A 12032-nucleotide genomic window follows, 5' to 3' on the forward strand; every position below is an offset into this window, starting at 1 on the left:
AGCGAACAACAAAAAGACTCTTTTGGACAAGGTAGAGGACAAGGATTGAAGCCTAGGATTGTCCTCTGATACCAAAAACATGCAGTGGGGCATTTGAGTGGTCATACACAGGAATATTCAGGTACACACACACACACACACACACACACACACACAGACGGCACATGCACACAGCACATGCACACGTGCACACACACCAAAGTCTCAGTGAATATTTGAGCCTTCAGCCTTAAAGGCTGATGGATATGAGAGAGGTGGATATCAGTGGGTTTTAGACGCCCTGATAGCCCTATGGGCAGAGTTAGGCAGGTGACTGACCTAAAGCAAACAGACATGGAAAATGAAGTCAGGTATGTTAGGCTTCTATTCTGCTTTAAGTTACTCTGTGGGCCCAAGAGAGGAGTCAGTGCTTTTTAGCAAAACAAAAACAAAAACAAAAAACAAAACAAAAAACAAAAACAAAAAACAAAAACCAAAAAAAAACCCCAAACCAGTTTCTAAATGTTTGTTGAACTTGTAACTTTATGCCCATTACAGTGCTTTGAAAATGCCTGGATAGTTATTCTTATTGTTGTTGTTATTATTATACTGATGTGCTGTTTGCTATGCTAATGGGGTTCACTCTTTTTTATTTTATTTTTCAAGACAGGGTTTCTCTGTGTAGTCCTGGCTGTCCTTGAACTTGCTTTGTAACTAGGGTGGCCTCAAACTCAGAGATCCACCTGCCTCTGCCTCCCATGTGATGGGATTAAAGGCGTGCGCTGCGACACCAGACATCTGTTTATTATTATAATTACTAATGTTGCCCTTCTGGGAGATACGACCCAAGGCCTTGAGCACGTTGGGCAGGTGCTCTGTAAGTGAGCTGTAGCCACAGCCTTCACATTCAAAACTTAAGTTTAATGTCACTTTTTGAATCCATGTTGCCATGTTTTAAAAAAATATATTTTGTTTGTTTTATGTATGTGAGTACACCGATGTTCTCTTCAGACACACCAGAAGAGGGCATCCGATCCCATTACAGATGGTTGTGAGCCACCGTGTGGTTGCTGGGATTTGAACTCAGGACCTATGAAAGAATAGTCAGTGCTCTTAACTGCTGAGCCATCTCTCCAGCCCGTTTTTGTTTTTGTTTTTGTTTTTATTTGTTTGTTGGTTGGTTTTTTTGAAACAGGGGTTTTTCTGGTGTAGCCCTGGCTGACCTGGAATTCACTCTGAGATCCACCTGCCCCTTCCCCTGCAGTGTTAGGATTAAAGTTGTGCACCATCCCCCATCCTGGCGCCATCCCCCATCCTGGTGCCATCTCTTTGTCTTTAAAACACCTTGCTGCATTTTTATTGATTTTGTGTGTGAGCATGTGTGGGTGTTGCACAAGCAGAGGTCAGAATACAACTTTCGGGAGTTGGTTCTCTTCTCCTACCATCGTGTGGGTTCTGGGATTGGCTTCAGATCAGCAGGCTTGGTGGTAGGTACCTTTCCAATGCTGATCCATCTTTTGGTTCCCCCCTTTCCTGACTATTTTCCCAGCCTTTGGGTTGTTTATCAGGTACAACCTGGCACCCACGTACAGTAGACCTTCTCATACTCACTAGGCGGTTAAGCCGAAACTTACTGACTCTCAGGTTGGTGAAAAGGGACTGTTTAGCCTTCATATAGAGAACATAAGACTTACTATCTAATGTAAAGGTTCAGAAAGAAGAGAGCTTACCCTCTGATGCAGGAGAGAAGAACCCTCCTGACATAGAGAAGAGAAATATCTTTGTGATTCAGATAAAAGCTCCTGATGATGGTCAGAAGTACTTGAGAGCCCTGAAATTGACTGAAGAATTCCTGTGCATTCAGGTAGAGGTGGGACCACTTTATGACATGCAGGCAGCAGAGTTACAAATCTCCTGGCCCTCAGGTAGCTGTCTCCTTCCCCCCACCCCTTTCTGGTCTTGAACTCATTCTGTAGCCCAGGCAGGATTTGAACCTGCGGACTTCCCCTTGCTCCGGTTTCTTGAGTAACTGGAACTATGAGCCTTCAGCATGAAGTTCTACTAGCATTTGGACATTTATGTCACAAACGACTTTTTTGATTTCTATCCTAAGGTGTAGTTCCTAACAAGTAGAATAAAAACAGAGTCATGTACAAGAATGTGAGGAATTTGCTATTTGAAGGCTGGGCGTTGCTTCACATTTTTCATTGAAGATGTATGTTTGAAAATGAACATTCAGGGGGCTGGAGAGATGGCTCAGCAGTTAAGAGCACTGACAGCTCTTCTGAAGGTCCCGAGTTCAAATCCCACCAACCACATGGTGGCTCACAATCATCCGTAATGAGATCTGACGCCCATTTCTGGTGTGTCTGACAGCAGCTACAGCTAATCAGTCAATCAATCAATCAATCTTTGGGCCAGAGTGAGTGGGGCCAGAGCGAGCAGAGGTCCTGAGTTAAGTTCAATTCTCAGCAACCACATGATTGGTTACAACCATCTTTTTTTCTACAGGGTACTCATATACATAAAATAAATAGATCTTAAACAAGAAAGAAAGAAAACGAACATTGGTATTTCTACAAACTAACAAGGAATGTTAGAAGGACTGTTGTTCATTCTTCATGTTAGCTATCTAAAAATTATATATATGCCTACTCAGTCCCGTTAGCAGTTGTGTGGGATCAGGTACATATTACTCCGCCTGAGAAATAGACTCATTCTGGGGGGGGGGCACGTGTTTGGTACATGTTAGAACTGAGGGCCTTAGACCTCTGCCTCTGACCTTTCCCACAGGCCACACTGTTCTTTTTCCAGTTTCGAGGCTGTGACACAGGGCAGAGCATCAAGGGGAGAGTGCATGCATTAGGGACGAGGTTCTTCAGGCCCCTGAGATCATGTCCTACTGACTTGCTTTAGAAGCTAAGATCTTCTTACTTTTACTTAGTAGGAGAAATAAGACCTCTTGTTAGAACATAGGGAGAGAACACCATACAGTACTGAGGCAAGAGAGTTAAAACATCCTGCCATTCACATGGTGGTACTTATGAGTTCCTGGTAAAGGTAGACGAGATGTCTTGGCCCAGGACATCTGACCTGGATGGGGAATAGGCACTGAGACACTCATGGCTCTTAACCATCAGGGCTGCGATGGAGAGGTGGCTCCGTGATTCGGAGCACTCATTCTTCCAGAAGACCTGAGTTCGAATACCAGTTCCCATGTTAACTGCCTGTGACTCTAGCTTTTGTGGCTACAGTGCTGCCTTCTGGCCCTGGGGTACCCATACACACAGAGCATATCTCCACACAAACAGATACACATAAGTAAAAATAAAAAATTTAAACAAAAAGAATAATGTTTTAAAAAAGCATTAAGGCTACAAGTTTGAGGCATTAGAACACAGCCTGGGGGGGGGGGTGCAGGAAGAGATGCTCTGATTATTCAGTGAAAGAATTCTTGGTGCTGAGGTAGGAAAGATAAGACTTAGCTGCATTCTAATAGCGGAGATATGGTTATGGCCCAAGAGGGAGGATGAGACCTTCTAGTCACTTACAGAGAAAAAGACAAAACCTCCAAAGCAGTGGCTCTCAGCCTTCCTAACACTGCAACCCTTTAACACAGCTCCTCAGGTTGTGGTGGCCCCCGGCCATAAAATTATTTCATTACTACCTCATAACTGTAATCGTGCTGCTGTTACGATTTGTAATATACATATCTGATAATCAGGATATCTGATTATGTGACCCCCTCCCAAAAGGGTTTGCAATCCACAGGTTGAAAAACACCTGCTCCAGATGCACAACCGAAATAATAATGAGTCCTGACTGTCAGAGAGAGACGAGATGCTCCGATGCCCTGGGATACCCTTGATAGGGTATGGAAGATCTCCCCATACTCAAACAGAAGGTACAGAGTTTGTGACCCTTAGGCAGTAGGGACTAAGACAGGAAGAAATGAAGTTGAGATGATATTCTTGGAGAGGAGGGAAGTATATGATGTTTAGGTAGGGAGATGAGACTGTACTCAGGCAGGGAGAGGAGACTTCTTTTTAGGAGAAATGAATACTTCTGACACTTCATTATGGGAGTTGAGACTCACAGAACATTCATGTGGTTAAGGTACAGTCGATACTCAGGTAGGGGATATGAGACCTCTTGATTCTGGTACAGAACATGTGAGAAGGTACCACTCAGATGGAAGAAATGAGACCATGGGCCCTGATGTGGAAAAAAAAAAAACAGTTGTTCTCACATATGGAGAAAGGAAGTCTGCTTTCTGATGCTTATATCCAAGACCTTATTGGCCAGCCTTGGGAGATGTGACCTCCCAAAAGTTATATAATAAAGTATGACATTCAGTTAACAGTACCCAGAAAAATCAAGACCATCCCATAAATCAACATAATGTCTGGATGGGTAGGAGTGTCGCCATCTTGTGACACCCCGTAGAGAAAATGTAACCTTTCCATATTATAGCAGGCTGGTGGGGACTTACAGTCAGAGATGAGACCTTCTGATATTGTTATAGGGAAGGAGAAACATAGTATGGGACACACTTCTGTCATACTATCTTCTGACAATCAGATATATTAAAAAAAAAAGACACTTGATATGCAGATAGCCCTGATGAGAGTTCCCACTGCTCAAGTATAGATGTTCATATGTGGCTGTTCTTATGTCCAAAAGAGGAGACCCGGAGAACTTCAAGAAGCACACGATACTCAGCAGTGGGCAAGAAGGTGGGCTTTGAAGTCATAAGTCAAGTAACTTCAAAATGGCTCTTTGAAAGTATTCTGGTGACATATACTTCTCCCCCCTCCCCCCAAACCCTCATCATATACTGAGGATCTATCAGCCAGCAGAACCTGATTTCTTTTAGCTGCGAACACCCGGTATATACTAACTACCTCGTTACAGGAGCGCCAAGCTGCTCTTCAGTCCGTGAGCCTGTGGTGTCATCCCCCAAAGAGCATATCCCGAGTATTCATAAAGGGAGACTTCAGAAGGCTGGCCAAGGATGAATGGAGGTCTTCGGACAGAGGAGATGGGGTTGGTTGCACATGAGTACCTCACCACCCTGAGGTCAGGAGAATCTACGCGGGAAGTTAGGATGGCACTTCAGCACAGATCAGTTAATCGAGGAGGCCTGCCTGGCCAAACTGCTGGGGTGGGGGTGGGAGGTCACCCTGCTGATTGGCCAGAAGGCTGTGGAGCTCTGTGAGGTCACAGCTTGCAGGCCAGGTTAGGGCAGGAGTATGGTGGAGATGCTGCCAACTGTCGCTGTGCTGGTCTTGGCAGTGTCCGTGGTTGCCAAGGATAACACCACGTGTGAGTAAGTGTTGGTCACCTTGGTAGGGGTGAGGGTCCTTATGAATAACAGGTCCTATCTAGACTCCCTTTGTCTGGGCTAGAATGAGCAGTCATCTGAGCCTTAGCAGGCTCTGTAGTGTCACAGTTCCTGTGACCCCACATCTTTAACTCGGGTCCTTCCTGCTTCCAGAACTGTAATCCTAGAATCATTGGGTTTCTACCTGACCATGGCTTCCCAGAAAGGGGGTGAGGGGAGAGGGGTGATCCACTGTTCCTAGATCTCTTTCCGCTATTTCAGTGACTGGCTTCATTGCCTATCAGGTATTGGGGCCTAAACATTAGGAGACCCTGTTCTCCTCAGGACCTCTAAGGTAAATCTCCTGACTCGTGAATTCAAAGGCATCATATGCCTTTGCATCTCTATCCACCCGAAGACTCTCATCCCTAAGGGACTCAATGCAAACAACTCCAAAACTCTAGGTAGCCTTTCCCCTGAGATACATTCCCAGAACTTCCAGCTCAGGATCCCCTCCATGTCTAGTGTGACCCCCAACGCTTAGGGGACACTGTATTAGCTTGCAATTATTTGCAGTTTTTTTTTCTCCAGACCCAGATCCACAGCCCCACAACCTCCTGAGTCATGTGACACTTGCTTGGGTCTCCCATCCAAGAATGGTCCTGAAAAACCATTAGACCCCCACTCCATAGCATTTTTGACTACCACTGTGTCCAGGGTTTCCTATCAATACCTCTAGGGCCCCATCTAGATATTTCCTGGAGACTGTGACTTCCTGCAAACCCTAGGCTGCCTCTTCTACCCTAAAGCTCCCCACCCCATCTTTCCCAACCCTGTGTCCCTGCCTCCCCCCAGGTGTGGAGGTACAAAGACTGGATGGCTCTTCTTGATTTGAGCAGTTTCCTGGTCTCTCCTCAGTGGCCCCTGTGGGTTACGATTCAGGCAGAACCCACAAGCAGGTATCCGGATTGTCGGTGGGCAGAGTGCGCAGCTTGGGGCCTGGCCCTGGATGGTCAGCTTACAGATCTTCACATCCCATAACAGCCGCAGGTACCACGCCTGTGGAGGCAGCCTCCTGAACTCCCACTGGGTGCTCACAGCTGCCCACTGCTTCGATAACAAAAAGTACGTGTGGGGCTCAGAGAGGGAGGTCTCTAGGGTACTCTGAATGGAAAGGGAAATCCCCCCCCCCCAGGGAGCTATGCCCAGGGTCTCTGTGGAGCTCTGGGGCCACGTGGTTACCAGACTCTAACCGAGCTCCGAGGTACACCACAGGCTTTCCTCTGGCCAGTCTGTGAATGAGTGCGACTGGCGCACCTTTGTCTCCTCAGAAAAGTCTATGACTGGAGACTGGTTTTCGGAGCACAAGAAATCGAATATGGAAGAAACAAGCCAGTGAAAGAGCCCCAGCAGGAGAGATACGTGCAGAAGATTGTCATCCACGAGAAATACAACGCCGTGACGGAGGGAAATGACATTGCGCTCTTGAAGATCACTCCTCCTGTTACATGTGGGAACTTCATTGGACCCTGCTGTCTACCTCATTTTAAGGCTGGTCCTCCCCAAATCCCCCACACCTGTTACGTGACTGGGTGGGGATACATAAAAGAGAAGGGTGAGTATGTGTCGGGGTTCCTCGGTGGGCCCTGGTGCCGGTTCTCCTTGCTGGCTGTCTTTTCGTGGCAGGGGTCATGGCGTGTGGGCTGAGCTGTTTCAGTTCTCACGGCATCATGAGTAGAGAGGCTGGCACTATTCACGACTGGAGAGTTCAGTGTGAGAGGAGCTGAGTCCCATGTCTAAGGCCATGGTGTCCAGCTTGTCGGAGGGTATGACCCGCAGTAGCCTGGCTATCTATGGGAAGGCTGAACGGCGGTGGCGGGAACAAGTCAAACCTTGGCGTGGTTTAGAATGTAGCAGAATCTTGCATGTGTCTATCAGCTGGAGGCTTAAACTGAAGCAGTGTTTGCAAAAGACCCCTGGATCTGGCTTCCTTGCCATGAGAAACACAAGGCGTTTCCCTCAAGTGTTCTGAAAGCAAGCAAAGGGCTGGTCTTCCGAAGTTGAAGCATCTCCAACTTCTGTGGTCTCGGGGATGTCTTAATTCGCCATCAGCAGTGGGTACCTAGGCGGTTTCCCTTCCGTGGATAGTCATAGGGCCAACACTCACCTTTCCTATCAAATGGCTTGACGTTCTTTACATAGACTGGGCGGGATGTAGTTGGTGAGCATACTTCTCTTTGGGCCGTTAGTTCAAGACTCTTGGAATGGTCCCTCAGATCTCTTGGCATTCAAGATGTGTAAAGCCACCTTTCTAGCTCTGTCTTTATTCATGTACCATTGCCCCCTGGCCCACACAGCACCAGGGGAGGAGGAGTGTTTTCTGTAGCAGACAAGCTGACAGGGATACAGGAAGTGTTCTAGAGCCACTGATGGCTCCACCGTTAGATCCGGAGTCCCAGACAACCTCCCCACATCCTTAAAGTCTAGGGCCACTGTCAACACCAGAAGTAACAGGTCACCCTCTTAAGTCCCAACAAGCAGGGCATCCGTGGAACAAGACCAAATGGAACTTGTTCCCTGCTCACAAACAGTGCTTTTGGCTTCATGAGTACACATTTTTATTGCCACGTTAGGGATGTGAAATGTGACTGACATTAGTGGAGACATCAGTCCCTTCTTAGATTTTTGGAAAACGTAGACTTCCCAATTTGAGACAATTTGGTCATTTGGGGCTTGCAAGGCAGCCTTGTATCTATCTATCTATCTATCTATCTATTTTAAATCCCTGATCTTCTCAGTCTCTTTTTCTCGAGGTGATCTAAGTCTTTAAAGCAGTGGCACTTAAATTGTGGTTTGAGGCCCCTTTGGCAAACAGATTTACATTACGATTCATAACAAGCAGCAAAATTACGGTTATGAAGTAGCAAGGAAAATAATTTTATGGTTGGAGGGGGGGTCGCCACAGCAGGAGGGACTGTATTAGGAAGGCTGAGAGCCACTGTTTTTATAGGTTTAAGACCTGACCTACCCTTCAGGGGAAGGGGTCTCACCCTCCCCACCTCAGTTTTCGATTGTTCTTGCTGGCTTGTGGCAGCAGCCATCTGATGGGGGTGGGCATCCCATCTGCCAGTGCTCCTGGCTCTTACCTGAGCATGGGCACATGCATGCAGTCAGCTCTGTCTATCTCCCCTCTGATCATATACATAGCCTGTGTTTTTGTAGACCTTGGGTAGCTGGTCTCTGGTTCTATAATCCTCTTAAATCAGTGGGGGGTATCGTTTTTGTCCTGCTGCCTATATAAAGACCTCAGTCTTTAAAAAAAATTCTCCGAGCCCCAAACTCCCATGGCTTGCTTATATATGCTTGGTTTTTGCCCCCTTTTTGAGGTTGTCTGCTTTGAGTTCTTAGAGGCCTCCTATGGAAGCAGTGCGGTATCGAGAACATTCTGCCTCAGGACCCTGGGCTTTACATAGTGAGGTTTGTGACTTTCAAGACTATGGCCTTAGCCACAGACCTAAAAATGTTACCCATCTTAATGGCCAGCAAGTTTGGGTTGTTGTTGTTATTTAAGTGTCATTCCCACCTCAGGAACAGTACTCGTACAAACCTCTCACTAATACTGGGATGTGAGAGGAGGGGGCAGCTCTATTGAAAACAGAAAACGAAATAAAACATTCCGTTTGAAAAAAAAATCCTTTAAATACCTAAAGCCCAGGAAACATGCATTTAGCAGGCACCTCCTGCCTGCCTGCTGAATGCTTATCTCTGCATATACTGGCCCCAAGCTTTTCCTGTCTTATCCCCTGCACTGCCCATGGCATTCAAACCTACAGTGCCACGGGAGGAGGCTGTTCCAGCTGTGGCATGTGAAACAAGATGAGGCGCAGCTGTGCTGGTTCTGAGGCCGTGCCTTAAGTCAGGTGCACACTGCCCGCCTGAGCTGAAGTATAACCCATGTCTTTCCTAACCCCCACGATAGTGTCTGTGGTACGAGAGAGGCCTTACTCGGCTCAGCTGTCCTTTTCCAAAACTCTCCTCAAAGCAGATCTGAGACACATGGGAGGATCCTGTCTGAAGCTGGGTGGAGGAGTCGTAATGGAGGATTAAAACAAAACAACAAAACAAAACAAAACGGGGAGGGTGATTTCTAGACACACAGTGGAGAATGAAAGGTGTGTCCCAGTCATGGGTGTGGAGAGGGGCAAGCCTGGCCAAATTCTCGAAGTAGGTGGGCGGTGCTCCAGTCCCTGATCCAAAAACAGGAGGAAAAGGACAGTGGACTTAGCACATACTAGTTGCGCTTGTTAGTGCTGCAGCTAGCCTACACAATTCCTCCATCCTTAAGATAGACGCCATCTCTCCCCCCCCCCCCCCGTTTCTTCCTCCAGGCAAAATTCTTTCTACTTCTCCTCCCACCTGTCCTTTCACTGTGCCTTTCTTCCCCTCAGGAGTGTGAGGGGAGCCTGAAGGGAGCTTTGTTTAACCAGAGCACTGCATAGGATGGATGGAAGTTCACGGTGGTGGGGGAGGAGGCAGGGCTTTCTCCGGCTCCTCCCCGCGCACTGACTGACCACTGTGTGGCCTGGCTGCAGCCCCCAGACCATCACCTGTCCTGATGGAGGCACGTGTGGATCTCATTGACCTCGACCTGTGTAACTCAACCCAGTGGTACAATGGGCGTGTCACATCAACTAATGTGTGTGCAGGGTATCCTGAAGGCAAGATTGACACCTGCCAGGTAACTTCCTTCTGGTACCCCAGACCCCCTGGGTCCCTCCAGGGATCCTAGCCCCTGAGAGCTCATTTTAAGTCTCCAATCTCCATCCTTTCCTTCTCCTTTCTTGTCCAAGGGCCAGCAACTCCAGTGACTTGTTCCCTGGTACCTCTCCTTGACATCCACCAACACAATAGTCTGGTGTTCCTACTGAGAACATGTCATCACACGTGGCATTTGACCCCAACATTAGCACACACAACACATTGCCCAAACTTGGTCCTTGAGAGATGGTGCTTTTCTTTTTCCCATAACGCAAAGCGCCCAGAGCCACCAGTGTTCATGCATGCAGGTAAAGCCACATGCATGCATTTGTGCCCTCATCTTATTGCAAGGCACCTCAGGGCCCCTCCCCCACCCGCCCTCCACATCCCAACGGATGTTTGCCAGCTCTTAACCTCACCCGTCGTGTCTTAAGGCAGCAAGGAACTATGTGGCTACACACATTTGTTCTCTCATAGCCCCATCCATGAGCCTTCTGGGAAGGGAGAGTGGTTCAGGCTGAAAGTGACCCCTCTGTCCTTCTGGACAGGGGGACAGTGGTGGGCCTCTCATGTGCAGAGACAACGTCGACAGCCCCTTTGTGGTCGTGGGGATCACGAGCTGGGGGGTAGGCTGTGCCCGTGCTAAGCGTCCCGGAGTCTACACAGCCACCTGGGACTACCTGGACTGGATTGCTTCCAAGATCGGCCCTAACGCCTTGCACTTGATTCAGCCAGCCACCCCTCACCCACCGACTACCCGCCAACCGATGGTCTCTTTTCACCCTCCTTCTCTTCGCCCTCCTTGGTATTTCCAACACCTGCCTTCTCGACCTCGACCGCTTTACCTGCGACCACTGCGGCCTCTGCTCCATCGGCCTTCTTCGACCCAAACCTCCTCATCACTCATGCCCCTCCTCTCACCCCCAACCCCAGCCCAGCCTGCATCCTTTGCTACACAACACATGAGGCACCGCACAACGCTGTCTTTTGCTCGGCGTCTCCAGCGTCTCATAGAGGCCCTGAAGATGAGAACTTATCCTGTGAAACATCCCTCCCAGTACAGTGGACCAATACACTACCACTACCGCTTCTCCACATTTGAGCCCCTTTCCAACAAACCCAGCGAGCCCTTCCTCCATTCCTGAGAAAAGAGAGATGAGTGAAATAAAGCATATATTTGTATATAAATATATATGTACACGCGAGGACATGAACTTCTGTTTTCTTCAACTCAACCCAAATCTTCCTCCGTCAAATTTACATCCTCCCTGCTCAGTTCCAATAAAATGGAATTGCTCAAATTTTTTTTAATGTTGAAATTTAATGCTTGAATAAGCAAACTTGGGCCGTAGGCCAACCATGGTCCTTACTTCATACTTTATTGATACTGCCAGGTGTTAAATGCCTCTGTATAGGTACCTATAGAGGGTGGAGTGAGAGAGCTCATTCTATCAGCTAAACTGACCAGAAAAGGAGGGGATGGGATCCCCCTAGGTGGCCGTTCTCTTGATGCTACCATGAGATTGGCACAAAGAGATGCATCTGTGTGAAAGGCCTGGATCCTCAGAGAACAAGGGATGGCCAGGGTGCTTGGCAGCCACAAGAAGTGTCTGACACCACATAAATAGTCTCACTGTGGCTGATCACACCTTACCTGCTCAGGGTTATTACTGGCCTGTAGCTAAATCTACCAGTTCCGGGACTCAAGCCCATAAGAACTTATTTGCTAAAGCTTTCCAGGAATAATAGTGGGGGAAGGAGTGTTTTATGGATGCACCTGAGTGTGGAATGGCTTTTTACAATCATTAGATGTTTAAGAATATCCATTGTGGGGCTGGAGAGATGGCTCAGTGATTAAGAACACTGGCTGCTCTTCCACAGGTCCTGAGTTCAATTCCCAGCAACCACATGGTGGCTCACAACCATCTGTAATGGGATCTGATGTTGTCTTCTGGTGTGTTTGACGAGAGCA

The 12032-nt window shown here is 47.8% G+C and overlaps 1 protein-coding gene across 8 annotated transcripts; it reads left to right on the plus strand.

The window, feature by feature from the left end:
• The first annotated feature begins 5098 nt into the window (after positions 1-5098).
• Positions 5099-11360, plus strand: Acr (acrosin). 8 transcript variants are annotated; one of them, XM_021183403.2, is made up of 6 exons: positions 5099-5308; positions 6202-6261; positions 6347-6427; positions 6634-6917; positions 9895-10040; positions 10609-11322. In XM_021183403.2, the coding sequence occupies exons 1-6, from the start codon at positions 5232-5234 to the stop codon at positions 11203-11205; spliced, it is 1245 nt and encodes a 414-aa protein (XP_021039062.1). In that variant the 5' UTR covers positions 5099-5231; the 3' UTR covers positions 11206-11322. The 8 variants fall into 8 exon arrangements, with proteins under 8 accessions (XP_021039062.1, XP_021039069.1, XP_021039063.1 ...); XM_021183405.1 differs by having other exon boundaries at positions 5248-5308; positions 6158-6261; XM_021183410.2 differs by having other exon boundaries at positions 6221-6427; positions 10617-11360.
• Positions 11361-12032: the final 672 nt, after the last annotated feature.

The sequence above is a fragment of the Mus caroli genome, chromosome 15, assembly GCF_900094665.2.
Source record: "Mus caroli chromosome 15, CAROLI_EIJ_v1.1, whole genome shotgun sequence".
Lineage (NCBI taxonomy): Eukaryota > Metazoa > Chordata > Mammalia > Rodentia > Muridae > Mus > Mus caroli.

Coding starts and splice junctions, on each gene's coding strand:
- Acr (XM_021183402.2), top strand. CDS start 5,232: ATGGTGGAGATGCTGCCAACTGTCGCTGTGCTGGTCTTGGCAGTGTCC. Junction 6,428..6,633: donor CACTGCTTCGATAACAAAAA/GTACGTGTGGGG, acceptor TTGTCTCCTCAG/AAAAGTCTATGACTGGAGAC. Junction 6,918..9,894: donor GGGATACATAAAAGAGAAGG/GTGAGTATGTGT, acceptor GCCTGGCTGCAG/CCCCCAGACCATCACCTGTC.